Below are 25,209 nucleotides of genomic sequence, written 5' to 3'. Positions count from 1 at the left end.
GCTCTAGGATGCCCACAGGCCTCACAAGACTCGTCTGAAGGTCCCTGGTATCAGTTCAAATGAATTATGGAAGTATACAGTATATGGAGACTGTAGAGTGCCAGAAATAAGGGGTTAAATATATGCTAAAAATATAGAATTATATCTCTCAGATATAGGACAGACACTTCAGAGCAAACTTCCTTTTGACCATCTGTTGTTTCATGTAGTTAATCTGTTTATCAACGCATTTGTATGGGCTAATAACAGTAGGGCCCAAAAAATGCAATATCTAATACTTTTAAATTATTTTGGGGGGATACTTCAAGGGGTCTTAAAATTTTAAATCAAGTAACTAAATTATCCTTTCAAAAAAATGCCATATAGCTTAGACAGGGCTTAGATTCTTATGGGTTAACAGGACTCAATAGTACAATATACATATTGAAAAACCAGCATCATTCTCCTCAGCCTTCTCCGTGCTGGAGAGACGTGCCATTGTTCATTAAAGAGCTCTGGAATATTACTTCTTTGCCAATACACTCGATCAGCAGCAATTAAGTATTTGAGGCAGAGAAATATGGAGATTGAGAAACAAATAGCATGTATTCACTAATATTGTAAGTCAGCAGTATAGCAGGCAGAAGCAGGACATATAGAAGAACTGGCTGGAGCTCCTGGTGTATCTGAAGGACCAACTCTGTTTCATCAGCCTGCTGCTTCCTCTTTCCATTCCCCCAGGGTAGGGTCATGGCCGTTCTCTGACAGAACCCCAGGCCTACCCTGGGCCTAAATATGTGAGCAAACCCAATTATCGTCAAAATTAAAATGAGCAGACTTGGCACAGGAACAATACACTGTGACTCAACTCACAGAGCTAAATGGGGCAGACAAATACATTGCCCCATCTTCATTTGCCACTGAGCACAGTGAGCAGACCCTACATCGGGATAGCTAGGGTAATGACATTTTTCTTGTAATGCTCATTTAGACTGGTCACATTGAAAGGTCAGAGATTTAATGTAACCCTTAATTTGCTTATCTCTTTGTTCCAGAAGACAGGAAGCTGTTTGTGGGGATGCTAAACAAACAACAGACTGAGGAGGACGTGTACCGCCTCTTTGAGCCCTACGGAGTCATCGAGGAGTGCACCGTCCTAAGAGGTCCCGACGGAAACAGCAAAGGTAGGAACCAATTATATATAGTACCTCTGACATTTTCTAAGATTCTAGGTCACTGACTTTGACCCTTACGGTGTTTCAGCTGAGAAATCACATATTCATAACGGGCATGTTTCCTTTTAGTTTTTCAGTAGTGAAAAAACAATCAACGTAAATGGGTTTCTTTATAGGAGTCATCATGGCTTGTATTATTCATTCAGGTTATGGTAGGCCTGCAAGTGAAACATTCCCATAGATGTACAATCATTAGCCCTAACTGATGCACTGTATTCTAGGCCCCATGGTCTGCCCACCCATGGTCTGCCCACCCAGACACCAATACCTTCTGACATGCAGTAAACAGCAGTGGGAGCCCTGGTTCTTCATGTCTATATAGACATAGTCCGAGGCCAGTGTTTATGAAAACTGTTGTGGAATTATCTCCGAAGTAGAGGCCCTTTCATTCTGACTTGACAGTCATGCAGAAGTAAAGAGGGAATGGGGGCTGTCAAAACAATTGTGGTGTTCTTTACAAGAAGACAGGACATTAGGGCAGCTAGGGGACGTTTCATTTTGTCTCCGCTATACTCTGTTTGGGTTATGTGAATCGAGGCCCACATTGGCCTACAGCTGAATAACTCATAACGTCCGGAGTCATAAGTCAGATAATGCACTTCTTTACAAATACGATTGAATTTCCAGATGTTTATGGATACTGGTCTGTCAACTAACCCTTATAATGTACATATTCATTCATATATTGTCAGGTCTATTTTGTGTATATTGGCCAGAGGTCGATAGGAGTTGAGCTTTTGCTCAGGCCACACTTGAAGATCCAGTACTTCTCTAGTCATACCTCCTCTAGCTATACCTTCTCTAGTTATACCTTCTCCAGCTGCAGGTCCTGATCAAACCAGCATTAGTCCCTCAAACATGTTTGGCTTCTTTCGAGGAACTGTAGACTAATGCGTAATGACTTAAAACAATCTACATTTCACTGGGTCTGTATTTAATATGCACAGACCGGCATGTGGCGCTAAATAGCATGCTTTTCTGCTTCATCAGTGCAATCTGTACAAGAGCCTGCAGCTTGAGCAGCCTGGGGAGGAGCAGCCTGCTGTGCCTCCCTGAAATGTTTTGGCGTGCTTCTCTTCACAGTGTTTAATAAAGGCACCCTGCCTCTTTCTCCATCCCTGTTTGTGCGTGTGCGTGCGTGCGTGCGTGTGCGTGCGTGTGTGTGTGTGTGTGTGTGCGTGTGTGTGTGCGTGTGTGTGTGTGTGTGCGTGTGTGTGCTTTTTTTCAGGCTGTGCCTTTGTAAAGTTCTCCACACATGCTGAGGCCCAGTCTGCAATCAGTGCCCTTCATGGCAGCCAGACCATGCCAGTGAGTACACTTCCTGCCTTTGTTCCACACAACAATATGCAACATGCACAACACGTACAAATGACAACAGCAACTTTACTTTCGATTCTACTGATCAAGGCCTTGCAGGGCGGCAAAGACACTTTCAACCTACAGTTTTTATTGACCGACAATCTGCAACCGTCCTCATGAATATTACAGCTTTCACGAGCAAACGGGTACAACCACAAACCTTCTTTCTTTAGAATGAAAGGGATTGGTACTTTTTGTAGGGACGTCAAACATTCAGCCTGCTGCTCAGATCCTATGGTCGCTCTAGTCTCTAAATCTCTAAATGGTTAAACTAGTGAGAAATATACACTGAGTGTACCAAACATTTTCTATGACAGACTAACCAGGTGAATCCAGGTCAAAACTATGATCCCTTATTGATGTCACCTGTTAAATCCACTCCAATCAGTGTAGATGAAGGGTAAGAGACAGGTTAAAGAAGGATTTTTAAGCCATGAGACAATTGAGACATGAATTGTGTATGTGTGCCATTCAGAGGGTGAATGGGCAAGACAAAAGATTTGTGCCTTTGAACAGGGTATGGTAGTGGGTGCCAGGCGCACCTGTTTGAGTGTATCAAGAACTGCAGTGCTGCTGGGTTTTTCCTGCTCAACAGTTTCCCATGTGTATCAAGAATGGTCCACAAAAGGACATCCAGCCAACGGCTGAAAACAGGTCATTGATGGAAGAGGACAAAGGAGGCTGCCCCGAATTGTGTGGCGCAACCGACAGGCTATAGTTAGTCAACTGACAGTCCAGTACAACATTGGTGCCCAAAGAACCACAGAAGAATGTACAACTCGTTGTACCTTGACACGAATGGGGTGTGGCCACGGCCTTACAGAGGTCTACTTCTTTCAGCAATAAACAAGAAACGTGCAGTTGCAGTGGGCGAAAGAATGAAAACACTGGACACTGGAGAATTGGAAAAATATGACCTGGTCTGAATCCCGTTTCCTGCCATTTTCACACTGATGGGAGGACTAGAGTATGGAGAAAACCCAAGAGTACATGCATCCATCATGCCGCGTGTCAACATCGCAGGCTGGTGGTGGTGCTAGGTGTGTTTTCATGGCACACATTGGGCCCTTTGCTAAATGTGGAGCTACGTTTGAATGTTACAGGATATCTGAACAGCATTGCCAATCAGGTGCATCCCTTCATGGCAGCAGTGTATCCATCTGCGAATGGATTTTTTTCTGCAAGATAATGCACCATGTCACAAGGCTAACATTGTCAGGAATGGTTCCATGAACATGACAGTGAATTCAGCTTACTGCAGTAGCCTTCCCAGTCACCAGATCTCAATCCAACTGAGCAGCTGTGGGATGAGATGGAACAAGCTAGTCAGAGTAGAGATCCACTACCAGCCAACTTGACAACTGCGGAAACATTGGAGTCAACGTTGGCCAGCATGTGGAAAGGTTGACACATTGTAGGGTCCATGCCCCGACGAATTGAGTCTGTTCAGAAGCAAAATGGGGTGAACTCAATAATAAGACGGTGTTCCTAATGTTTCGTCCTCTCAGTGTAAATCTGTGTTTAATTGACTATCATTCTAAAGTAACATATTGAATTGTTTAGCCATATCTAGGGTTGCAACTTTCTAAATTGACCAGTAAACTACCAGATTTAAGACATCTACTGGCCCTTTTTGGATACTTCAGATTATCACAGGTCTGTCATTATCTCTGGCCTTATCGCATATAAAATACGGAAGAATTAAATATGATTTTAAAATTACAACAAATAGAACAAAGCTGTAAAACATTGTCCTAAATTTAAACCATCTTAGTGAATACCATTGGTGTTTAAATATGAAGGTTTCAGCATTTAATATCATTTATTATCATTATTTTACTATGTCTATGTATTTGTTGTCAATGTTTTAGCATTAAACTGGTGGCAGATAATTTTTTTTAAAGTAGAGGTAATTGAATATAAGATGTTGTTTTCATTAATTAGGATATTGAACCATCTACTAGAAACTGTTTTATCAAAATTACAGACAGTATGTGGACAGTATGCGTTAGTACAGTACACAAGCTGACGTTTTGACCACATCCAATTGGGGGGAATTACACATCCTTTTTACCTCAGATTGCTGATTTTTATTGTCAACATGATGACAAGATCAATTTGCTTAAAACAGATCAATATCTTTGGTTTTGTACTGTTGATTTTGTCATACCCGCTGGGGGTGGTAGGTCTATCATTTTTCTTTCTCAAATGGCACGGAAAATTCGGGGCGGTCTCTAAAAAGTCACTGGCCACACAACAATACACGGATTTGAAAGTTAAACCATTACTTCAATAGCGGCCAACCGTTGTCACTGTTGCCATCCTATGGCGGGTCGTGATTCGTTGAAGTTAACTAACAGAAAGTGGCTTATTCCCTTCTCCGTGATGGCAGCCTCACAAAATCAACATAAAAGCCTTTACAAGTTCTCATCTAACCAGCCATGTATAGGTTATTCCCAAGTTTCCGTGGAGCCTTTGAATTAGTGTTATTTTAAACAGCACTACGCCCCCAGACGTTTGGCCCCTGCTCTATTGATTGATCTTCTACAAATTGTCCTCTATTCCGTGTGTTTGTTTTAGGTATTTGATTTTAACGTGATAATCGATAGGAGTGATGGACAAAACAATGTTACGTTTCTCTTTCTGTTTTGGTGACCTCGTATCAAAATGCAACATTCCAAAATGTAGCTGACTGTGTTCTGCAGGTGGTCCTCTAACCAGTGATGTGAAAATGTATCCGGTTTTTAGTTTCATAAGCACATATCACCCCCCCCCTTAATCAATGAGTGATTTATTGCCACTTGACAAAACAGTTTTTTGTGTGTATGTGCCATTTACAAGGTGCTCGTTTAAAGTAGCATGATCACCATTGTTGCACATGTATGTGTAGATAGTACATTTTATTTTAAGGTTTTCAATATATCACAAACTGTTTCTGCATATTGGTTATTGATTTGGACACTTTAAAACTTTTGTTTTGATATTGGGCTATTTATCAATATGCCTTGTCAACAGGAAGCAGCAACAGCATTATTTATTTTTTAGGTTTTAGGAATATAAATGTAACTTTCAACAATAATTTCCAATGATACTGTACTTAATAAGGTAAAAACTGCTGAATGAGTCAAAATGTGCAGTGATTTATTTATTTTGAATACACCAGAAATCACCAAAACTGGTTTGCCCTGCCTACTTTTCAACAATGATTTTCTTCTCATTGAATGATAATGGGTTGAACAATTGTTCAAAACATTTAGCAATTTTTGCATTTGACCCTTGAACAAACACCGTAATCATAGCAGTCACTACTGTATCACTGCTAGGTGTGCCTATTTGTATGTGGCTCATGTTTAGGGAGGCCCCTCTAAACCCTTTTTGTGCACACTAAACCTGCATTATAAAGTTATTCTGCACACTACACATATTCAGTGGTTTGAAATAGTGGTTTGAAATACCCTCTGCCTTAACTCTCTCTTTGTTGGAGAAACTTCAGGTGTGGAGCAGGACCCTGAACTCTCTCACCACTGTGGCGTTACACCATTTTATGTTATTATTTATGGTCGCACAGCGCGTGGATGAAGAGAGCGTCGGACTAGCTGACTGTGTCATTAGTTTTGGTGCAACCTTGAGGTCAATATAAGTGCAAATGACTCTGGGACACGAGGATAGGCTGGAGATAGAGCAGAGAGCACACAAGGTCCAGCCTGTGGTATTGGACAGCCACAGCGTTTCCCCCACTCTCCCCTCACTCTTCTCTCTTTCCCAGCCTCCCGGGATATTAGGCAATAGACTTGTTTACTTCACCTTTCACCACATCGGCTGCTGAATTATTCATTTGTGTATAAGGAGGGGGAGAGGCGGTTGGGAGATGGGAAGAAGAGCGGAAGGGAAGAGACAGAAATGAAGGAGAGATGGAAAAGCGAGTGAGGAGGCAAATGGACAGGATTGATCCCCTCCTGGTCGGCTAAATTGATTATAGAAATCTTATCAGCATCTCATCTCCTGTGTCGGGGGTTTGGATGGGCGTGGGTCGGCCCCGGACGCTCCATCTCGCCAGGATTAGACTGACAGACAGAAAGACAGAGCACCATTAGGCCTTGAGCTGGGCCTGGGATACTCAGAGGACAGGCCTGAATTACCCATGATCTGCATCTACAGCACCGCACTAAAAATGGAACAGCACTGCTAAAGGACTAACAGTGCATCTATACAGTTTCTTCCAGGCCCTAATCGTCTACTGTTCCATGTCATGAATGACCCTATTCGTTCTTTTAGAACATTCTCCACATGTAGGGTCTACGAGTAACTGTTAAAACAAATGAGTGTGCAGCATTTACAAGCTATTCCAAGTGATCAGTCTAGGAAAAGAGATGGCCATGAATCATTTCCAGCCGAGAGCCTCGCTGAGGTTTTGGAGTGCACTGAATATAAACACTATAACTAACAGCTTCTTAATAGATCAACATCAGATCCCCCAAGTCTCTCACACACACACACACACACACACACACACACACACACACACACACACACACACACACACACACACACACACACACACACACACACACACACACACACACACACTCCACTCAATCACATGCTCATACAGCCATGAGCAAGGGTCAAAGGCTCACTGACTGATCTTATTTTCCAGCTCGGAGGATGTTGGGGTGTTGTGAATGTGTGTCTATGTATACTGTATGTGTGTGGGAGGGATCTGAGTGATAAAATGTGTGTGGATTTGAGGTTCAGATTGTGTGATTGTATGTGGTCTCTTCTGTATGTGTTTGTGCATGATAATGAGCGTGTGTATGTGTTGTTTCTGTTTGAGCATATGAATGCGAGACAGAATGGTTTCCTTCCAACTATTTAATGCGGATGAATTACCTGACTCATGGGCTGATGGAAACAGGAAATCCCGTTACAATTGTATAAATGCCGACAGACAATTTGTTCGTTAGACATGGTGGGATCTTTTTGAATGGGGAAAATTAATTATGCGAGAAATGGCAGTGGAAATGTCTTTATGTGCAAATATTGATATAATAACCATCATATCGAAGTAAACTTGGAGTCACGCAATAATATGTTGTGTGGACCTCCCACTACGACTCGGGAAACCATGCAGTTTATTAGGCTACAGATGAAATAAATGATGATGAACATCACAGGGTGGTGAAAGTACACGGTGATGAGCTTGATGCTACTTTCCAATAAACAGAGAGTCCTATTCTGGTGACATGGTGATTGACGCGTGGCTGCCGTTTGCCAAATAAATGTAATCTGGCTCTTTTGTCCATAATAATGTCATCATGTAGGTAGCATACCCACACTGTATCTGAGAGCTGTTGGCTAGAGAGCACGTGCCAAGACCAAAGTGGGCACATTTTGCTATATAACGCAAATGTTTGTGCGACAAAACCATCAGTAGAGTTGAAAATGGAAACCCATTTAACTTGTATTTTTCATTCGGTACATGGGATTTTAACCAAAAGTTATTTTTATGTGCACTACATCATGGTGCACAGCCTGTTATCAGTAATACATCCGTTTGATGGGATCTTTTACATTTATTTTTTATATTCGCATGAAAATCTGTCGCAAATTGGATGGAAGCCAACTAGTGAAGCTTAAACTTATATTTGGCTCTATAGTTTAACATTTTGGATTTGAGATCAAATGTTATATATATTAGAGGTTGACCAATTAATCAGATTAGGGCCAATTTCAAGTTTTCATAACAATCGGTAATCAGCTTTTTTGGATGCTGATTACATTGCAATCCACAAGGAAACTGCGTGGCAGGATGACCACCTTACGTGAGTGCAGCGTCAAAAGGACCTTGTGGCTGCAAGGAGCCAAGGTAAGTTGCTAGCTAGCATTAAACTTATCTTATAAAAAGACAATCAATCTTCACATAATCACTAGTTAACTACACGTGGTTGATGATATTACTAGGTTAACTAGCTGGTCCTGCGTTGCATATAATCAATGCGGTGCCTGTTTATTTATCGTCGAATCACAGCCTACTTCAACTTCGCCAACCGGGTGATGATTTAACAAAAGCTCATTCGCGAAAAAAGCACAATCGTTGCACAAATGTACCTAACCATAAACATCAATGCCTTTATTAAAATCAATACACAGAAGTATATTTTTTTATATTTTTAAACCTGCGTATTTAGTTAAAAGAAATTCATGTTAGCAGGCAATATTAACTAGGGAAATTGTGTCACTACTCTTGCGTTCAGTGCAAGCAAAGTCAGGGTATATGCAACAGTTTGGGCCGCCTGGGTCGTTGCGGACTGTGTGAAGACAATTTTTTCCGAACAAAGACCTAATTAATTTGCCAGAATTTTACATAATTATGACATAACCATGCACAACCTTCAATATAACAGCAATATTTAGACTTGGGGTTGCCACCCGTTCAATAAAATACAGAGAGGTTCCGTATTTCACTGAAAAAATAAATGTTTTGTTTTCAAAATGATAGTTTCTGGATTTAACCATATTAATGACCAAAGGTTCGTCCTTCTGTGTTTATTATGTTATAATTAAGTCTATGATTTGAGGCTCGTAAGCAGTCATTCAAACAGCACTTTTCAGCGTTTGCCAGCAGCTCTTCACAATGCTTGAAGCATTGCACTTTTACTTTCTTCTCCAACACTGTGTTTTTGCATTATTTAAACCAAATTGAACATGTTTCATTATTTATTTGAGACTAAATATATTTTATTTATGTATTATATTAAGTTAAAATAAAAGTGTTCATTATTCATTCAGTATTGTTGGAATTGTCATTACTACAAATATGTATATAAAATTGGCAGATTAATCGGTATCTGCTTTTTTTGGTCCTCCAATAATCAGTATCGGCGTTGGAAATATATATATATATGAGGCAACAGTACAGAATATCACCTTTTATTTGAGGGTATTTTCGTACATCGGTTTTAAAGTTTAGAAATTAATGCACTTTATGCATCTAGTCCCCCCATTTGAGGGTGTCATAAGTGTAACCCTCTCACCAAAAGATTCAGATAAGTCAGCTTTAAAATAATGGTGAAAAGGACATCCCAGTATTTTAACTTCTAAGATATTGACTCGCTAGGGGAAAAACGAGAGGCTAGGAATATTACTAAAACATACAGTGTGTTCCGAAATTATTGCCACCCTTGATAAAGATGAGCAATAATGACTACACATATTAAATAATTCAAATACTATTTTATACTAATACAATTGCTCAGAGAAAGAGATTGAGAAAAAAAGTATTACTTATTAAACAAAAAAGGTAGGGGGTCAAAATTGACATCCCTAAGGATTTTCTTTAATCTTTATTTAACTAGGCAATGCAGTTAAGAACTAAATCTTATTTACAATGACAGCCTACCGGGGAACAGTGGGTTAACTGCCTTGTTCAGGGGCAGAACAACAGATTTTTACATTGTCAGCTCAGGGATTTTATCCACCAACCTTTCAGTAACTGGCCCAACGCTTTAACCACTAGGCTATCTGCACAAATTCAAGAATGTAATATTTGGTCCCATATTCCTAGCACACAATGTCCACATCAAGCTTGTGACTACAAACTTGTCGGATGCATTTGCAGTTCTTATTGGTTTTGTTTCAGGTCGTTTTGTGACCAACAGAAATTAATGGGAGATAATGTATTGTGTAATTTTGGAGTTACATTTATTGTAAATAAGATATGAATATGCTTGTAAACACTTCTACATGAATCTGGATGCTACCATGATTGCAGATAATCCTGAATTAATCGTGAATAATGACGAGAGAGAAAGTTACAGAGGGTCAAAGATCATACCCCCCAAAACATGCTAACCTCTCACCATTACCAATAACAGGGGAGTTAGCATGTCTTGGGGGGTTGATCTTTGACCCACTATAACTTTATCATTATGAGTGCACTTTTATACAACTCAATCATTGAACACTGTTCGTTTTAGCAAGCTAAATTGGCGCTGAAGTTATGATGAATGATCCAGTCAAATTAATGGAATGAATGTGTCATTGGAAGAAGTCCCAACTCGTCTTGGAAGAAAGCAGCTCCCAATCCAACGAAATCTAGGCTAGCTCCCATTGAAGCAACGATGGCTACACTCTCCACAGCAGGTGAATTCAGGTCAATTTGATATAGATGTTTAACTTGACTTTCTCTAGAATTGTAACAGGTAAATCAAATTAATCAACAGTCCCTTTGCTAAATGCAATTCATAATTTCTTCAGATGTAAACTTTTAAACTCAACAAATAGCATCCTTCTCTCTTGCCTTCACATCTCGAGCAGCAACACCAGTTTAAGTGCCCATAAAATTGCCTTGCCACAACAAATCCAGAGTTCACGTGATTGGCCTAAAAATGTAGCATTGCTCCTCATTAGCTAAACCAAACCATGTTACTTTAGATTATCTGAACTGTAAAAGTTCAAATAATTAAGTGGATGGCACATCAAATAACTCCAAACAGTGCTTCTTAAATTATTGACAAGTCATTTAATTTTAAGTCTGCACATGAAAGCAAAAACACATCTCCTACCATTACGAATAATGGGATGTTAGCATGTTTTAGGGGTATGATATGTATGCCTCTGTAACTTTCTCACTCATGAGAAGTGACTCCAAAATAATATTATACATTAATTACCATTCGCTGTGGCGCAGCGGTCTAAGGCACTGCATCTCAGTGCTAGAGGCGTGACTACAGACTCTGGTTCAATTCCGGTATCAGAACCGGCTGGGATTGGGTGTCCCATAGGGCGGTGCATAATTGGCCCAGCATTGTTGGGTTTTGGCTGGGGTAGGCCATCATTGTAAATAAGGATTTGTACTTAACTGACTAGCCTGGTTAAATAAATAAAATAAATCACAAACAAATACATCCATCAAGTTTATAGAGTCACAAGCCAACCAATACACGCAGTCAGTCAGGAAAGCTAAGGCCAGCTTCTTCAGGCAGAAGTTTGCATCCTGTAGCTCCAACTCCAAAAAGTTCTGGGACACTGTGAAGTCCATGGAGAACAAGAGCACCTCCTCCCAGCTGCCCACTACACTGAGGCTAGGTAACACGGTCACCACCGATAAATCTATGATTATCGAAAACTTCAACAAGCATTTCTCAACGGCTGGCCATGCCTTCCGCCTGGCTACTCCAACCTCGGCCAAAAGCTCCTCCCCCACCGCAGCTTCTCGCCCAAGCCCTTCCAGGTTCTCCTTTTAGCAGATGTTCTGAAAGAGCTGCAAAACCTGGACCCGTACAAATCAGCTGGGCTTGACAATCTGGACCCTCTATTTCTGAAACTATCCGCCGCCATTGTCGCAACCCCTATTACCAGCCTGTTCAACCTCTCTTTCATATCGTCTGAGATCCCCAAATTGGAAAAGTCATCCCCCTCTTCAAAGGGGGAGACACCCTGGACCCAAACTGTTACAGAATATCCATCCTGCCCTGCCTATCTAAGGTCTTCGAAAGCCAAGTCAACAAACAGGTCACTGACCATCTACCTTCTCCGCTGTGCAATCTGGTTTCCGACGGTCACGGGTGCACCTCAGCCACACTCAAGGTACTCAACAATATCATAACCGCCATCGATAAAAGACAGTACATCGATCTTGCCAAAACTTTCGACTCTGTCAATCACCATATTCTTACGGCAGACTCAGTAGCCTCGGTTTTCGGATGACTGCCTTGCCTGGGACCAATTACTTTGCAGACAGAGTTCAGTGCAGGGCATGCTGTCCGGTCCTGCAGTCTCTATGGGGGTGCCACAGGGTTCAATTCTCGGGCCGACTCTTTTCTCTGTATATATCAATGATGTTGCTCTTGCTGCGATTCCCTCTGTACTTTCCTCACTCCATGGACAGAACCTCCAAACGAGCTTCAATGCCAAACACTCCTTCCGTGGCCTCCAACTGCTCTTAAACGCTAGTAAAACCATCGCTGCCTGCAATTAGCATCACCACATTGGACGGTTCCGACCTTGAAATGTGGACACCTATAAGTACCTAGGTGTCTGGCTAGACTGTAAACTCTCCTTCCAGACTCATATCAAACATCTCCAATCGAAAATCAAATCAGAGTCGGCTTTCTATTAAGGCCAAACTTACCCTAGTAAAACTGACTATCCTACCGATCCTCGACTTCGGCGATGTCATCTACAAAATTGCCTCCAACACTCTACTCAGCAAACTGGATGCAGTTTATCAATGCCATCCGTTTTGTCACTAAAGCACCTTATACCATCAGAGTCGGCTGGCCGCTGTGATTGGCTCCAGGTCATCTACAAGTCCATGCTAGGTAAAGCTCCGCCTTATCTCAGTTCACTGGTCACGGTGGCACGCGCTCCAGCAGGTGTATCTCACTGATCATCCCTAAAGCCAACACCTCATTTGGCTGCCTTTCGTTCCAGTACTCTGCTGCCTGTGACTGGAGGAATTGCAAAAATCCCTGAAGTTGGAGACTTTTATCTCCCTCATCAACTTCAAACATCTGCTATCTGAGCAGCTTGTAACATAAGGCCCACCCATTTTCACCTACCTCATCCCCACACAGTTTTTATTTATTTACTTTTCTGATCTTTTGCACACCAGTATCTCTACCTGTACATGACCATCTGATCATTTATCACTGTGCTAATCTGCAAAAAATTAAATGCCTTTTAAAATATAACTCGCCTTTTTTTGTACTGTGTTATTGACTTGTTAATTGTTTACTCCATGTGTAACTCTGTGTTGTCTGTTCACACTGCTATGCTTTATCTTGGCCAGGTCGCAGTTGCAAATGAGAACTTGTTCTCAACTAGCCTACCTGGTTAAATAAAGGTGAAATAAAAAAATACAAAATAAATAAATAAAAGCTTGATCTAGTCATTGCGTGCTAGGAATATGGGACCAAATGTAATACACTATATAAGTGAATTTGAACAAATACTTATAACACTTTCAAATGACGGACAAGATACATGAAGTGCTTTCATTTCTAAACGGTAAAACAGATATTTACATTTACATTTAAGTCATTTAGCAGACGCTCTTATCCAGCGCGACTTACAAATTGGATAGATATGTATAAAATGTCCTCAAATAAAAGGTGAAATTCTGTACTATCACCTCATATGAAACATTTGATCTCAAATTCAAAATACTGGAGTATAGAACCAAATAAGTTTAATCTTCACTGTCCAAATAAATACGAGTGGCGCAGTGTGGTGGGAGGTGATGACAGGTCAAATGTGAGACCCTGACAGGCTCTCCATTCCAAGCACGCACGCCTCCTGCCTGGGCCTCGGTAGACCTCACATGGCTGAGGATGCAACACAATTAAAAATGTAAACGCTGGAGCTGTAAAGCAAATTGCTGGGATTCAGGAAGGCTGTGTCTAAGGGAAGTCCCGGGACAGAATAGGAGGGTCAAGAGTGTCGGAGAGTGTCGGAGAGTGTCGGAGAGTGTCGGAGAGCCAGGTTCATCTCCACCTGAGCTTAGGAAGGGATTGGTTCCACTTTAGACTGTGATGGAAACATTATAGCTACAGAGCCTTCAGAAAGGATTCATACCCCTTGACTTTGTTGTGTTACAAAGTGGGATTAAAATGGATTTAATTTTCATTTATTGTCAACAATCTACACAAAATACTCTGTAATGTCAACACATGTTAGAATCACCTTTGGAAGCAGTTACAGCTGTGTCTTTCTAGGTAAGTCTCTAAGAGCTTTGCACACCTGTATTGTACAATATTTGCCCCAAATTCGTGAAGCCAAGTTGGTTGCTGATCATCGCTAGACAGCCATTTTTAAGTCTTGCCATACATTCTCATGCCGATTTAAATCATAACTGCAACTAGGCCACTCAGGAACATTCAATGTCGTCTTGGTAACCAACTTCAGTGTATATTTGGCCTTGTATTTTAGGTTATTGTCTGTTGGAAAGCAGACTGATCCAGGTTTTCCTCTAGGAGTTTGCCTGTGCTTAGCTCTATTTAGTTTATTTTTATCCTAAAAAGCTCCCTAGTCCTTGACGATGACAAGCATACGCATAACATGATACAGCCACTACCATTCTTTAAAATATGAAGAGTGGTACTCAGTGGTGTGTTGTGTTGGATTTGCCACAAACTTAACGCTTTGTATTCAGGATAAAAAGGACATTTCTTTGCCACATTTTCCCCCATCTATTATTTTAGTGCCTTATTGCAAACAGGATGCATGTTTTGGAATATTTTTATTCTGTACAGGTTTCCTTCTTTTCACTCTGTCATTTAGGTTATTATTGTGGAGTAACTACAATGTTGTTTATCCGTCCTCAGTTATCTCCTATCACAGCCATTAAACTCTGTTTCCTTCCTCTCCGTCAACTGAGTTAGGAAGGACACCTACAGTGGGGCAAAAAAAGTATTTAGTCAGCCACCAATTGTGCAAGTTCTCCCACTTAAAAAGATGAGAGAGGCCTGACATTTTCATCATAGGTACACTTCAACTATGACAGACAAAATGAGAAAAAAAATCCAGAAAATCACATTGTAGGATTTTTAATGAATTTATTTGCAAATTATGGTGGAAAATAAGTATTTGGTCACCTACAAACAAGCAATATTTCTGGCTCTCACAGACCTGTAACTTCTTCTTCAATAGGCTCCTCTGTCCTCCACTCTTTACCTGTATTAATGGCACCTGTTTGAACTTGTTATCAATATAAAAGACACCTGTCCACAACCTCAAACAGTCACACTCCAAACTCCACTATGGCCAAGAACAAAGAGCTGTCAAAGGACACCAGAAACACAATTGTAGACCTGCACCAGGCTGGGAATACTGAATCTGCAATAGGTAAGCAGCTTGGTTTGAAGAAATCAACTGTGAGAGCAATTATTAGGAAATGGAAGACTTACAAGACCACTGATAATCTCCCTCCATCTGGGGCTCCACGCAAGATCTCACCCCGTGGGGTCAAAATGATCACATGAACGGTGAGCAAAAATCCCAGAACCACACAGGGGGACCTAGTGAATGACCTGCAGAGAGCTGGGACCAAAGTAACAAAGCCTACCATCAGTAACACACTACACCGCCAGGGACTCAAATCCTGCAGTGCCAGACGTGTCCCCCTGCTTAAGCCAGTACATGTCCAGGCCCGTCTGAAGTTTGCTAGGGAGCATTTGGATGATCCAGAAGAAGATTGGGAGAATGTCATATGGTCAGAAGAAACCAAAATATAACTTTTTGGTAACAATTCAACCCGTCATGTTTGGAGGACAAAGGATGTTGAGTTGCATCCAAAGAACACCATACCTACTGTGAAGCATGGGGGTGGAAACATTTGGGGCTGTTTTTCTGCAAAGGGACCAGGATGACTGATCCGTGTAAAGGAAATAATGAATGGGGCCATGTATCGTGAGATTTTGATTGAAAACCTCCTTCCATCAGCAAGGGCATTGAAGATGAAACGTGGTTGGGTCTTTCAGCATGACAATGATCCCAAACACACCGCCCGGGCAACGAAGGACTGGCTTCGTAAGAAGCATTTCAAGGTCCTGGAGTGGCCTAGCCAGTCTCCAGATCTCAACCCCACAGAAAATCTTTGGAGGGAGTTGAAAGTCCGTGTTGACCAGCAACAGCCCCAAAACATCACTGCTCTAGAGGAGATCTGCATGGAGGAATGGGCCAAAATACCAGCAACAGTGTGTGAAAACCTTGTGAAGACTTACAGAAAACGTTTGACCTCTGTCATTGCCAACAAAAGGTTTATAACAAAGTATTGAGATAAACTTTTGTTATTGACCAAATACTTATTTTCCACCATAATTTGCAAATAAATTCATTACAAATCCTACAATGTGATTTCCTGGAGCGACACAACATCTCACTATAATCCATTTTAAAATCAGGCTGTAACATAACAGGATGTGGAAAAAGTCCAGGGGTGTGAATACTTTCTGAAGGCACCGTGTCTGACAGGGAAATATGCTAAGAGGAGAGAGTCAAAGCCCATATCGAAGTGTGATCTCGCTTTACACACACTATAAATATCATTTTTATAGAACGACAGCCAGTGTCACAGTAATAAAATGAAATGTCTCATGCATAGTTTAATGTTAGGAGGCTACTTCACATGGATGATATATCCATGTTTCTCGTCATTAAACAATGTGCCGTAATTATGTTTAACTTGATAGTTTCTTCATATTGTTCTATTGCTTATAAGATGTCATTTTTCCCTAGTGTCACTTCCCAAGCAATTTACATTCTAATCAGAGCCTAATGGATTACACTAATTTGTTATTTTACTAACCAAGCACTAAGAATACAGTGTGTGTTAAGTCATTCTCTGTGGTTATTTAGTGCAGATGAATGGGAATCAGTGTATCATAATGATAATGGAGACATGAAACTACACAATAGAAAGTTTAACACTGAACTCACTAAACAATTATCTGGAAATAGCCACACAGCTGTGTATTCCTGTTGGAGCGAGTGGAGTAGGAACTCGGAACCTTTGTTCTAGTGACTAAGCCCCCGTTTGACTAAACCAAAGAGACAGGGACACCGCTAAGGCACTCGCCATGTGACACTTTGTTCTATTACAGGTTTTCTGAGTCGCAGCGGCTTATGTAAGATGACGGCAGGCGCAGGATAATTCAACCTTATTACCTTATTGCGAGGTAATGCGCTGAGACAGATGTGTAGAGTTAAGGCAATATCAAATATATAGCGTCGTTTGCAGCTTTATCTGGACCATTCACACAGGTTTGGAAAGGAACCAAGCCGGCCCTGACTGCAAAGGGAGCAGACTTCTCTTCTCTTTGAATCCCAGTCCTTTTTCCCTATATTCCTGTGTAAGAACAGCTGCTCATTTTATTCCCACAGTTTTACTCCCTCTCCTGAATCCACTCTAGAGGCTCTGAGTCGGTGGGGATTCTGCCTGACACTTGGCAGCTTAAAATTGAATGGGACTTTTACTTCATAGTTCATCCACCTCTCTGCTTTGTACTGTGGAGAGAGAGATTCTACACCGTGATATCTTGAACATGTGCAATACAGTAAATTGGGTAGGCATGGGAACAAACATAGGAATGGACATGGAAAATAATGGTGTCAACAGCCACGCAAATCATAGACTGTTCTCTCTGCTACCGCAAGGCAAGCGGTAGTCGATGCACCAGGTCTGGAACCAACAAGACCCTGAACAGCCTCTACCCCCAAGCCCCCCTACCCGGACTATCTGCATTGACCCTTTTTGCACTAACTTTTTTGACTCATCACGTACACTGCTGTTACTGTTTATTATCTATCCGGTTGCCTAGTCACTTTTACCCCTGCACATTGATTCAGTACTGGTACTCCCTGTTGTGTATTTATTCCTTGTGTTATTTTTTTTCTATAATTTTTCTATTTTTCACTCTACACTGCTGGGAAGGGCCCGTGAATAAGCATTTCACTGTTAGTCGACACCTGTTGTTTATGAAGCATGTGAAAAATACAATGTGATGTTGGCACATAAAGTGAATGGCTTGTATGATGACTAAAACAGAAATAAAGAGCTCGTGCCTGGAGCGGCTGTCATTTCCGCAGAGAGGAGAGAGAGGGGGTTATTAGGGAGTCATCCAGATATGTTTAACCTTTCCACCTTTCATATTAGAGGCTGAGAGTGTGGTGCAGTGGCACAATGGCTGCTAGTAAATCCACTGTAAGTCTTCCAGAGACTCTGAAGATCCTGGAGTTCATGCAGCAATTTGAAGGTGCCGAGACACTGCCGGAGCTCTGGGTTCACACAGAATCCACCCTGATCAATACAACCAATCTGGGAGAGCCAATAGCTGGGCAGAGACACAGACCTCAAACTGGATAGAATAGGAGAGAACAGAACAGGAGACCGACTAGGAGCTGCAATTGGCATTGCACTCACACGCTCAATCCACAATTAACCACACTTCCATATGCAAGCACACTCCAGACTGCTTGACAGAACAGGAGCGAGCTCGGGCTGCAGCGTCCCCTCTCTTCGTTGCTCGCAGACAACTTAATACCTTCAGATTATAAATTCCAACCCTGCCCAAGAACCTGGGAGCCTGAGCAGGAGAGGAAACGCACCACGAGTCTCATTATCAAACCAGCTAGTCCTTTAATAGCTTTTTTAGTGCTGTGGGGTAGAATATTCACTGTTTACCACTGCTGCACATTCCTGTATTGCAGTCCCGCATCCCTTCTCCCAGACTCGCCTAAAGGTATACACCATAATAATGTTAAAGGAACAGATAGTAAAAGCTGGGCAGACACAACACAAGGCCCTTCTACCAGAATGACTGGGCTGTGTAACCTTGTATGGACTCTCACTCCAGATTATGGACTGTGGGTCTGGAGAGGAGATGAGGGGGAGGATGAGGGTGTGTTCCCTCTTACAGACGCTTTACCCTCGCCCTACTACCTAGGAGCGCATGCACATCATTGTTAAGTCATACAATGCACTTAATGAGGAGGGGCCTAATGTGGTGCCGGTGGTGAGGAGAGGCAGCTTTGTGAGGCCGTGCACTTATGGCCACAGCCATCCGTCAGGGGAAGATGGGATAAGGGGATAGTGAAAAGACAGGGAACATAGAGGAGGTAGAAGAAGAAAAAAATCTTCCACTCCACTGACTATCTTTTAGCATCTCTGGCAACCTGCAAATCACGCCTACATAAGCAGAGAGCCAAGCCCCGAGCCAGATTGTTAAGCCTGGAAATTAAATGTGATTGACACATTTTCAACCCCCTCAGCGGCTGAATTTAGAGAGAGATGGAGAGAGAGAGAGAGAGAGAAATGAAAAACTTCCTCACCTCCCCAATGTGTAGTTGAGAGCCTAGGGAACAGTATCCCCACTGTGGCTCACCACACAACCTCCCGACCCCCCCCCCCCCCCCCCAAGCCCAAACACCTCCCAGCTAGCTCTCGAGCCCTACCCAACCCCCACCGCCACTCGCTGCTATTATTGACAATCTCACATCAATTTCAGGGAGCCTCTTATCTCAAATGACGCACAACCTTTCTACACTGTCAGATCAGAGTAATATTTCGGCCTTTTATATGGATCGATTGGGCAGTTTTGGGGGGGCAGGGGGAGGCAAGGCTGAGCGAATGAAAGGTCAAATGTAGCGCTAAATCATTTGAAGATTCTTAATGAATGGTGTGTGGCAGACACACCTGCTGGTTTGAGAGAGAAAGAGAGAGAGAGAGAGAGAGACTTAGAAGAGCTCCTTCACTAGGGTCAATAAGTGCTTACTGGTGCCCATGCCAATCTTAGCCCCTTCATCTCAAATAATCATATGTCGCTTGTTTTGGAACCTTTCTTGAATGGCTGGACCAAGGTTAAACCCCAAGAACTTTCTTGGAAAAAGAAGGCCTAAATGACATGGCATTATAAATAGATGGAAGGTTTATGGTTGTATCTGAAAAGAGGACATTACATATAGAAGTAGAGCTGGTTGATATGACTCTACATACCTACTTATGTATGCAGACCGCAAACACACTGACACAATATCATCAATAAGACAAATGTCCAATCATGTAGTATCTGGAATGCTATAAAACTGTGAGCTTGATGTTCGATGAGAGGAGCGTTCTAATATTGATGTTAACAACAGGCCTAATGTCAAATGAGCAGTGCTGAACAATTAAACCATCCAATCACATTATCATGCATAACTTGTTTCAGACTTGATCATTTAACTCGAGTTCATTATCTGAACATATACTGACGTGCTCAAATGTTTTGGTACCCTTCCACAAAAAACGAGGCATGCACAATTTTCTCTGAAATTACTTGAAACTGGCAAATGTCATTGGCGTCCACGATTGTTTATTCCATATTTAATAGAAATCAGACTTTGCTTTTGATTTTTTAATTCAACATAATACTGTCGATCATTAAACAAATGAAAATGGCATGGACAAAAATGGGACCCTTAGGCAAATATTTTATTGCACAACATTTAGAGGCAATCACTGAAATCAAACGTTTTCTGTAGCTCTCAATGAGACTTCTGCACCTGTTAACAGGTAGTTTGGCCTGCTCTTCCTGAGCCAACTGCTCCAGCTGTCTCAGGTTTGATGGGCGCCTTCTCCAAACTGCAAGTTTCAGCTCTTTCCATAGATTTTCGATAGGATTCAGATCAGGACTCATAGAAGACCACTTCAGAATGGTCCAATGTTTTGTTCTTATCCATTCTTGGGTGCTTTTAGCTGTGGGTCATTACCATGACCTGCGACTGAGACAGAGCTTTCTGACACTGGGCAGTACATTTTGCTCCAGAATGCCTTGATAGTCTTGAGATTTCATTGTGCCCTGCACAGATTAAAGGCAGCCTGTGCCAGGCGCAGCAGAGCAGCCCCCAAACATAACCGAGCCTCCTCCATCTTTCACTGTTGGGGCGGCAGGGTAGCCTAGTGGTTACAGCGTTGGACTAGTAACCAGGAAGGTTGCAAGTTCAAACCCCCGAGCTGACAAGGTACAAATTTGTCGTTCTGCACCTGAACAGGCAGTTAACCCACTGTTCCTAGGCCGTCATTGAAAATAAGAATTTGTTCTTCACTGACTTGCCTGGTTAAATAAAGAAAAAATATAAAGTAGGTATGGTGTTCTTCTCTTTGAAAGTTACATATTTGCATCTGTGAACATAGAGCTTATGTAACTTGCCAAAAAGTTCCAGTTTTGACTCATCTATCCAAAGGACATTCTCTCAGAAGCATTGTGGCTTGTCAATATGAATTTTAACAAGCTCCAGTCTGGCTTTTTTATGTTTTTCTTTCAAAAGTGGCGTCCTCCTGGGTCTTCTTCCATGGAGCCCACTGTCGCTCAGAAAGCCACGGATGGTGCGATCAGAAACTGACATACCTTCACCTTGGAGTTCAGCTTGTATCTCTTTGGCAGTTATCCTTCGTTCCTTTTCTACCGTTCGCACTCTCCTTCTGTTCAATCTGGGGTTGATTTTCCTCTTGCGGCCGCGCCCAGGGAGGTTGGCTACAGACCCATGGACCTTAAACTTCTTAATAATATTTGCAACTGTTTTCACAGGAACATCAAGCTGCTTGGAGATGGTCTTGTTGTCACGGTTTTCTTGTGTCGAAGGAGAGGCGGACCAAAACGCAGCGTAGTTATTATTCATGGTTCTTTAATAAAGAAACTATACATGAATAGACTAACAAAACCAAGAAATGTGGAAAAACCAAAACAGCCCTATCTGGTGCAAACACAGAGACAGGAACAATCACCCACAAACCCCAACACCAAACAGGCTACCTAAATATGGTTCCCAATCAGAGACAATGACTAACACCTGCCTCTGATTGAGAACCATATCAGGCCAAACACAGAAACAGACAAACTAGACACATAACATAGAATGCCCGCTCAGATCACACCCTGACCAAACAAAACATAGAAACATACAAAGCAAACTATGGTCAGGGTGTGACACTTGTAGCCTTTACCTTTACCATGCTTGTCTATTATTTTCTTTCTGATCTCCTCAGACAAATCTCTCCTTTGCTTTCTCTGGCCCATGTTCAGTGTGGTGCACACAATGACACCGACCAGCTCAGTGACTACTTTTCTCCATTTAAATTGACCGACTGATTGACTGATTGACCGATCACAAGATTGGAGACATGGGATACTAATTAAAGAAACAAATCAGTTTGAAATATCACTATATCCAATTATTTATTATATTTTCTAAGGGGTACCAACAAATGTGTCCAGGCCATTTTAGAATATCTTTGTAGAATAAGCAATAATTAATCTCTTTTCACAGCTTCTTTGCTTTATTCTGTGACATACCAAAGGCATGCAAGTATACATGATAAAAATAGCTTTTAAATCATCACTTTTCAGGAGGAATGAAGTATTATTTCAATGAGCTGTAAGGGTACCAACAAATTTGAGCACATCTGTATATACAGTTGAAGTCGGAAGTTTACATACACTTTGGTTGGAGTCATTAAAACTCGTTTTTCAACCACTCCACAAATTTCTTGTGAACAAACTATAGTTTTGGCAAGTCGGTTAGGACATATACTTTGTGCATGACACAATAATTCACTATATCACAATTCCAGTGGGTCAGAAGTTTACATACACTAAGTTGACTGTGCCTTTAAACAGCTAGGAAAATTCCAGAAAATGATGTCATGGCTTTAGAAGCTTCTGATAGGCTAATTGACATCATTTAAGTCAATTGGAGGTGTACCTGTGGATGCATTTCAAGGCCTTTCTTCAAACTCTTTCCTTGACATCATGGTAAAATCAAAAGAAATCAGCTAAGACCTCAGAAAATAAATTGTAGGCCTCCACAAGTCTAGTTCATCCTTGGGAGCAATTTCCAAACGGCTGAAGGTACCACGTTCATCTGTACAAACAATAGTACGCAAGTATAAACACCATGGGACCATGCAACCATCATACTGCTCAGGAAGGAGATGCATTCTGTCTCCTAGAGATGAACGTACTTTGGTGCGAAAAGTGTAAATCAATCCCACAACAACAGCAAAGGAACTTGTGAAGATGCTGGAGGAAACAGGTACAAAAGTATCTATATCCACAGTAAAACAAGTCCTATATCGACATAACCTGAAAGGCGGCTCACAAGGAAGAAGCCACTGCTCCAAAACCCCCATAAAAAAGCCAGACTGTGGTTTGCAACCGCACATAGGGACAAAGATCATACTTTTTGGAGAAATTTCCTCTGGTCTGATGAAACAAAAATAAAACTGTTTGGCCATAATGACCATCATTATGTTTGGAGGAAAAAGGGGGAGGCTTGCAAGCCGAAGATCACCATCCCCACCGTGAAGCAAGGGGGTGGCAGCATCATGTTGTGGGGGTGTGATGGACTGGTGCACTTCACAAAATGAATGGCATCATGAGGAAGGACAATTATGTGGATATATTGAAGCAACATCTCAAGACATCAGTCAGGAAGTTAAAGCTTGGCCGGAAATGGGTCTTCCAAATGAACATTGACCGCAAGCATACTTACAAAGTTGTGGAAAAGGACAACAAAGTCAAGGTATTGGAGTAGCCATCACAAAGCTCTGACCTTAATCCTATAGACAATTTGTGGGAAGAACTGAAAAAGCGTGTGAAAGCAAGGAGGCCTACAAATCCGACTCAGTTACACCAGCTCTGTCAGGAGGAATGGGCCAAAATTCACCCAACTTATTGTGGGAAGCTTGTGGAAGGCTACCTGAAACTTTTGACCCAAGTTAAACAATTTAAAGGCAGTGCTACCAAATACTAATTGAGTGTATGTGAACTTCTGACCCACTGGGAATGTGATGAAAGAAATAAAAGCTGGAATAAATCTCTCTCTACTATTATTCTGACATTTCACATTCTTAAAATAAAGTGGTGATCCTAACTGACCTAAGACAGGGAATTGTTACTCGGATTAAATGTCAGGATTTGTGAAAAACTGAGTTTAAATGTATTTGGCTAAGGTGTATGTAAACCTCCGACTTCAACTGTCATAGCCAACAGTGACTGATTATGTTGATGATGATGTTGATACACTAACTGCTGTGTGGAGGCGTTGCGGACAGAGGAGGGTTGGTTGGTTAAGTGTGCGGTCCCTCTCTCCTCAGAACGGCTCCGATTCTCTCCCCCCCCAGGGCGCGTCCTCCAGCCTGGTGGTGAAGTTTGCCGACACCGACAAGGAGCGCACCATCCGCCGCATGCAGCAGATGGTGGGCCAGTTTGGCATCTTCAACCCAGCCATCGCCCTGCCATTCAGCACCTACAGCACCTACGCACATGCAGTGAGTTAACTAGCACAACCCCCATCCCTCCGTACCCCTCTGACCCCACTAACACCATCCACACGCAGTGAGTTAACTAGCACAACCCCCAACCCTCCGTACCCCTCTGACCCCACTAACACTATCCACACACGCAGTGAGTTCACTAGCACAACCCCCTAACCCATCCACACCAGTGAGTTAACTAGCACAACCCCCAACCCTCTGACCCCACTAACACCATCCACACACGCAGTGAGTTCACTAGCACAACCCCCAACCCTCCGTACCCCTCTGACCCCACTAACACCATCCACACACGCAGTGAGTTATCTAGCACAACCCCCAACCCTCCGTACCCCTCTGACCCCACTAACACCATCCACACACGCAGTGAGTTAACTAGCACAACCCCCAACCCTCCGTACCCCTCTGACCCCACTAACACCATCCACACACGCAGTGAGTTATCTAGCACAACCCCCAACTCCGTACCCCTCTGACCCCACTAACACCATCCACACACCAGTGAGTTAACTAGCACAACCCCCAACCCTACCCCTGACTAACACCATCCATCAGTGAGTTATCTAGCACAACCCTCAACCCTCCGTACACCTCTGACCCCACTAACACCATCCACACACGCAGTGAGTTGACTAGCAAAACCCCCAACCCTCCGTACCCCTCTGACCCCTCCCAACCCCCAACCCTCCGTACCCCTCTGACCCCACTAATACCATCCACACACGCAGTGAGTTAACTACTCCCAACATTTCGTATCCATCTGACCCCTCCCAACCCCCAACCCTCCGTACCCCTCTGACCCCCCAACACCCCCGAGGGCAG

General features: G+C 42.3%; 1 protein-coding gene across 10 annotated transcripts in view; it reads left to right on the top strand.

The window, feature by feature from the left end:
• LOC135512768 (CUGBP Elav-like family member 5) overlaps nucleotides 1–25,209 on the top strand; it is a 304,887-nt gene that overhangs the window by 257,425 nt on the left and 22,253 nt on the right. For 3 of the 10 annotated variants that reach the window (XM_064935127.1, XM_064935124.1, XM_064935129.1), the window contains exons 4-6: nucleotides 1,038–1,163; nucleotides 2,443–2,522; nucleotides 24,235–24,381. In XM_064935127.1, the coding sequence (XP_064791199.1) occupies nucleotides 1,038–1,163; nucleotides 2,443–2,522; nucleotides 24,235–24,381 (353 nt within the window). Of the gene's footprint in view, nucleotides 1–1,034; nucleotides 1,164–2,442; nucleotides 2,523–24,207; nucleotides 24,382–25,209 lie in introns of all 10 variants that reach the window. The other 7 variants (XM_064935123.1, XM_064935128.1, XM_064935125.1 and 4 more) reach the window with 3 other exon arrangements.

This window comes from Oncorhynchus masou, chromosome 24, assembly GCF_036934945.1.
Source record: "Oncorhynchus masou masou isolate Uvic2021 chromosome 24, UVic_Omas_1.1, whole genome shotgun sequence".
NCBI lineage: Eukaryota > Metazoa > Chordata > Actinopteri > Salmoniformes > Salmonidae > Oncorhynchus > Oncorhynchus masou.
Note: the sequence above shows the minus strand (reverse complement) of the source record. Positions and strands in the feature narration are given on the sequence as shown.